The sequence below is a fragment of the Mesitornis unicolor genome, unplaced genomic scaffold (genome assembly GCF_000695765.1).
Source record: "Mesitornis unicolor isolate BGI_N332 unplaced genomic scaffold, ASM69576v1 scaffold8710, whole genome shotgun sequence".
Taxonomy (NCBI): Eukaryota; Metazoa; Chordata; class Aves; order Mesitornithiformes; family Mesitornithidae; genus Mesitornis; species Mesitornis unicolor.
The window spans coordinates 21,061-26,668 of NW_010158923.1; the positions used below are offsets into that span (position 1 = coordinate 21,061).

Genomic DNA, 5,608 nt, shown 5'->3' on the forward strand with positions numbered 1-5,608 from the left:
TGCCTGTCTTCTCTCCTTAATGTCTTTCAATAAGAGATAATTACTGGCAAATATAAATATTTGCAGATAGATTTACAATCTATTCCAATGTTTCACTGTAGTTATTTTTAGAAAACCAGCCTAACTTCCCACCCAAGGTGCAGGTAGTCTGAGCTTAATGGTTGTCCTAGCTTCGATTCACCCCTTTAGCCCATCAGCACTTTAACAGCATTTCTTATTTTAGGTTTGCAGAACAGGCAATTTTCTTCTTCTTCTGCATGTTTGCGATCATGCTTTTCTCCAGGGATCCCAAATTCATTCCAGGTTGGGCAAGCTTGTTTGCACCAGGGTAAGATTTTATTTTAATTCCACTGTCACATTTTTCAAAAGCATTTCCGAGTCATTGAGAGATTTCTGCTTAATACTATTACTTAGATGTCCTGGAATAAATTAAACTGAGCTTCAAGTAGCGGAGCCAGCTTTATTGTTTCTGTCTCCTGAAGGAGGTACATGAAGCCTGGTGGCAAGTTGGCATATGTCTATCTGAGGCCATCCCTAGGCTTTAAATGTTAGGAATGCTGTTTATAGATAGACTTACAGTAAAATACGGAATTCCTTATGCAAGCTGCTGATTTCATTGGAGTTCTGGAGAATGAGGAGAGATGGCAGGAGCTGCCCCCGAGTGCTTTCCTGTCTGTTTGGCAGGTTTGTGTCCCCTGTGACAACCATATCTTGGGAAGATGAACAGATATAGCAGTTGGGGATTGCTAAAGCTAAGAAGGTGCTGTTATTTCTTAACAGAAGATACCTTCATAGTTGTTTTTGTTGTTTTGTTTTGTTTTAAATAAATAAAGTCTTAGTTTAATAAATGATTCCTTGATACAATGAAGTAGTTATGGACTTTTCCCTCATCAGTTAATAGCTCCTTACAATCAAACACATAGAATCATAGAATGCATTGGGTTGGAAGGGACCTTTAAAGCTCATCCAGTCCAATCCCGTGCATTGGGACAATGTTACCAGATCAGGTTGCTCAGAGCCCCATCAAGCCTGACCTCGAATAGCTCCAGGGATGGGGCCTCCACCACCTCTCTGGGCAACCTGTGCCAGTGCTCTACCACCTTCATATTGAATAACTTTTTCCTAATATTCAACCTAAATCTACCCTTTTCTAGTTTAAAATCATTACCCCTAGTCCTATTGCTACATGACAGTAGCAATGTAAGCAGTACATGTAAACAGCTCTTTCCCAGCTTTCTTATAGGCACCTTTCAGGTATTGGAAGGTTGCTATAAGGTCCCCCTGGAGCCTTCTCTTCTCCAGTCTGAACAACCCCAACTCTCTCAGCCTGTCTTCGTAGGAGCGGTTCTCCAGCCCTTTGATCCTCTTTGTGGCCCTCCTCTGCACACACTCCAGCACTTCAATGTCCTTTTTGTGTTGAGGGCTCCAAAGCTGGAGCATACTTAAGCTATTTCTTGGATGGAGCCTGCCTTTCACCTTAGAGTCTGAGCATTTTGCAAAGAGCTCATATAAATGAGATGCTGTGGGCTCTGCCTGTCTTCCTCCCTGCAACGAGCTGAAGAAATTTGTCCACACAACTCTTCCTGGGCTGAGCGTGACTCCGCAGTCAGAACAGCCACAGCATCAGTCTGGTGGGGATTAGATCTTGGTTTTTGCACTTGTAGGGCAGCTTTTCTTGGGGGTTCACAGCACATTGTAGAAATGTAGCTCGACAGGGAATTAAAAGAAAAAAACCTAAACAATGAACGTTGTTCAAACCTGATGGAAATTTGTAATCTTCTTTGGTAAATCCCTGTTCTCATAAACTTTGTAATTCTACAGTCTTGTGCTTCTTACAAGTGTTTCTGCTGCTTTTGGACAGGTTTATCTCAGACGCAGTTACAGGAATCACCATTGTGATTATACTGTTCTTCTTCCCTTCACAAAAACCTTCCTTCAGGTGGTGGTTTGACTTTAAAGGTGAGTGGGAGACCCCGCCGGGCAGGGCCTCTGCCCTTGCCTGTGCTCTAGCAGGGCAGGCACGGAGCAAGAGCCAAGACTAAGCCCCCTTGGACCCGCAGCAGCCCACAGCTGCTGTGCTGGCCATCTGGAGCAGCGTGGTTTGAAGGTGCAATTTGATCACACAGAGGGTTTTTTTCTGAAGTGCCAGGAGAGGTTTAGCAGTCGCTGCCCTGCTGCTGATGGCAGGAATGACTCAGTTGCTTGTGTAGCTGTCAGAGGTGGTGTCATGGTGGGTTGAAGAGAACTGAAATCGGTGTTTATGTACTGTGGCAAACCTAATGGTGACACAGAGGTTTGGTTGCTGACTCCTGAACCATTCCTGTCCCTCAGGGGGAAGCATGAACCTCTGAGAGGGCAGAGCTGGGCAGGTTGTCCATACTCAAAGCAGGGGCTATTCCTCAGTTCCCAGAACTTAGAATTTAAACTCCTAAAGCCCAAACTCTCCAGCAAGTTTTGGTACCAGGAATCTTTTGAGATCTTGGGTCTTTCCTCTTGAGTAGCAATGAGATACAAATTTTAATTCATAAACCACTTGGAATAAGAGATGGTCTTAATGTGGAGATGTGGCTGATGAAGGCTTTTCATGGATGCTGCAGCACCACTTGGAGTCTATGGGAACAAAATATTGGCTGCTCTAAATTGTGCACATTTGTTGGGCTGTCCATAAACAGAAATATGTTTAATCAGGCCTCCTCTGGGTAAAATATGTTTGCCTTTGTTCAACAGAAAATTACAGTCCCATTAATGCATCCTTCCATATGACAGAGCTCACTTCATCATGTATTAAGAGATGGCCTTTGGGGGAGATGAACTCACTGCTATAAAACTCACTGGCAAACTGTTGAATGGCAGGTGGAAAATTAAAAACTGTTTCATAATTTAAATGTTAGAAAATTTTTTTCTTCCACTGATTCCCATTTGTTGAGGATAATGTTTACATCTGTTACAGAGAGAATATTAACTTGATGTTAAATGTTCCCTCTTTGAAGCCTCAAACAAAACTTTAAGGGCTAGAACTTATTTTCTTTTCCTTTTTTTTAAGATCTGATATTAAGTTAAATGACCTTTTAATTGTCTAGCTTAAGAGACTCCATACATGTATTTTAACCATAAGCAACTCATGGTTGGTGAGCTTTAGCACTGATGTCAGCCTCATGATATAATTCTGTCAGATGATGACTGACGTGCTGCACTTTGGGTGGGTGGGGTGGGTGTTTGACTCAAGGTTTTCTCTTCATCTAGCACCAAACACTGAGACGCAGCCCCTGCTGACATGGAGGAAGGCTCAAGAGACAGTGCCCTGGAACATAATTTTGCTGCTTGGAGGAGGCTTTGCAATGGCAAAGGGCTGTGAGGTGAGGCCCAGCATAGGTGCCATGTTGCAGTCATCATGCCCAACAGAGCTGGATTTTATCAGGGTTTGACTTCGGGTTCTCATTTGGCTCTCAGAAATGCATCTGTGGGGTCACAACACTTCAATCATAGAATTGCTTGGGTTGGAAAAGACCTTTAGGATGATACAGTCCAACCGTTATCCCAGCACTGCCAAGTCCACTACTAAACCATGTCCCTAAGTACCAGATCTACACATCTTTTGTTTTTCAACTCCAAGTGATAACAATGTGCAGCAGATAACTAAGGAGGTTAAGAAATCTTGCAACTCATTTCAAACTGCTTGCAGTTAAATACCCTGAGGGCACTGCACAGAGGTGCTTGTGTGGGTCAGTGAAGGCCATGTGTAATTTGCAGTTCTAGGAGAAGACCAGTTCACCTGCAAGGACGCAGGAGCTCTGCTCTCCAGCTTCTTTGCTTTCTTCTTCTGCAGGAGTCCGGTTTGTCTGTGTGGATCGGAGGCCGTCTGCATCCCTTAGAGGGTGTACCACCGCCCGTGGCTGTCATCCTCATCACGATTGTCATTGCCTTATTCACTGAGTTTGCCAGCAACACAGCCACTATTATCATCTTTCTGCCTGTCCTGGCAGAGCTGGTAAGGTAGTCCCATGGCAAGACCCACTGCTCCTCTGCTCTCCTCATCGCTGTGCCCCTTGCTCGAGCAGGTTTGTATTGTGTCTCTGCTGGGACAGGCTGGGACAGAACCATATGGTTCTCCTGCTCCTGGGCTTCAGGCCCTTTGAAATCCTTGGGAGCAACAAAGCAAGGCCCTGTAGCATCATGTGGACACTGAAGGATAATAATCCTTCACGTGTTGATGGTGAGATCTGCGATTGTTTATCGTGGAGCGTGGAATACAGCTCAGCACGGTGCACTAGCTATTTGTATTCTTTGATGCATCTGTATATTACTGCTAATTCCTAAGGTACAATTTCTGTTCCTTTCTGTTTTTCAAGGCCATTCGGCTGAAAGTAAATCCCCTCTATTTAATGATACCAGGAACTATAGGATGCTCCTACGCATTCATGCTGCCAGTCTCAACACCTCCTAACTCAATTGCATTTTCTTCTGGACACTTAATGGTCAAGGATATGGTAAGTTCTTTTAGATACAGAAAATGCTGAAAATAGTCAGCCTGAGTGGGCTGTTTAAAAAGGGAATTTTTCACATTGTTACTACTTCAATATGTAGTACAGTGAAAAGACAGAGGTCTGATACTGTTTTCTGCAATCTTTGAAGGCACAGAGATATGGAAGGAGCCTATATGATGTCTGGCCCCATGAAATTTGGGTCCACTATGGCTCCAAATGGTAACAAAATTGTCTTGATGTGCTCAGCATCTCCCAGACCCTGCTCCTGTTCCTGCTAGTGTCAGTAGCTCAATTTTCATAGGTTTCTGGCTGCAGGAAAAGTTCCCGAGCTCAGTGAAATGAAGCTTCTGAGTAAAATTAGGCTCAGTCCCAGTTCCTGCTCACATTCCTGAGGCTAAACAGATGTTGATGTTTTTGATAGATCAAAGCTTGGTAAGCATCTGCAGAATGGCCTTTATGGCTTAAGAAAGCCTGCTTAAGATGTTGCTAATATTAACAGCAATTAAGCCTTCCATTTTTATGTTGTTTATATTCAAATAGCTTCATGCTTCACATGCTGTAGATATCCAGTCTAAACTCAACAGTTGTCTTTGTATTTCTCTTGTAGGCAAGAACTGGGTTGCTCATGAATCTTATGGGAGTCCTGCTTCTTAGCTTGGCTATGAACACATGGGCCAAGAGCATCTTCCAGCTGGGGACCTTCCCTGCATGGGCCAACATCCATGCAGAAAATACCACCTCAGTCTTGACAGCTGTAGAAAATGTCACTTTAAGTGCACTAAATAAAATATGAACAAAGCCACCCCTGGGGAAGGACTCACTCACTTAGGACTTGGGCACTGGAATCGTCAGAGTATGCACAGGAGAAAGCCGTGTGGCTGCTCTCACTGTATGGGACCTTCTGGTTTAATTTTATTTAGAAGTAACTGGTCAGTGTCACAACATCCATTTGTTATTTTCTCTGAAGATCTTTCTCCACCTTCCGCAGGTACCAATGGGGCTCTCCTAGAGTCCATCAATCGTAGGTTGTTGTTAACTGGACAGACCTGTGAGCATTGAGCATCTTTAAGTAGATGCCTCTCCCCCTATGAAAGCTACTGAGCTTTGCTGCTCTAGCTTCTGAT

At 43.9% G+C, this 5,608-nt stretch overlaps 1 protein-coding gene across 2 annotated transcripts in view; it reads left to right on the forward strand.

Annotated features, from left to right (window-relative positions):
- SLC13A3 (solute carrier family 13 (sodium-dependent dicarboxylate transporter), member 3) overlaps positions 1–5,286 on the forward strand; it is a 16,663-nt gene extending 11,377 nt beyond the window's left edge. Inside the window, exons 7-12 of one of the 2 annotated variants that reach the window (XM_010185030.1) lie at positions 224–328; positions 1,862–1,959; positions 3,244–3,356; positions 3,827–3,988; positions 4,350–4,487; positions 5,092–5,286. In XM_010185030.1, coding sequence (XP_010183332.1) covers positions 224–328; positions 1,862–1,959; positions 3,244–3,356; positions 3,827–3,988; positions 4,350–4,487; positions 5,092–5,277 — 802 coding nt within the window. In that variant the 3' untranslated portion in view covers positions 5,278–5,286. The remainder of the gene's footprint in view (positions 1–223; positions 329–1,861; positions 1,960–3,243; positions 3,357–3,826; positions 3,989–4,349; positions 4,488–5,091) is intronic. The other variant, XM_010185037.1, reaches the window with a different exon arrangement.
- The last annotated feature ends 322 nt before the right edge of the window (positions 5,287–5,608 follow it).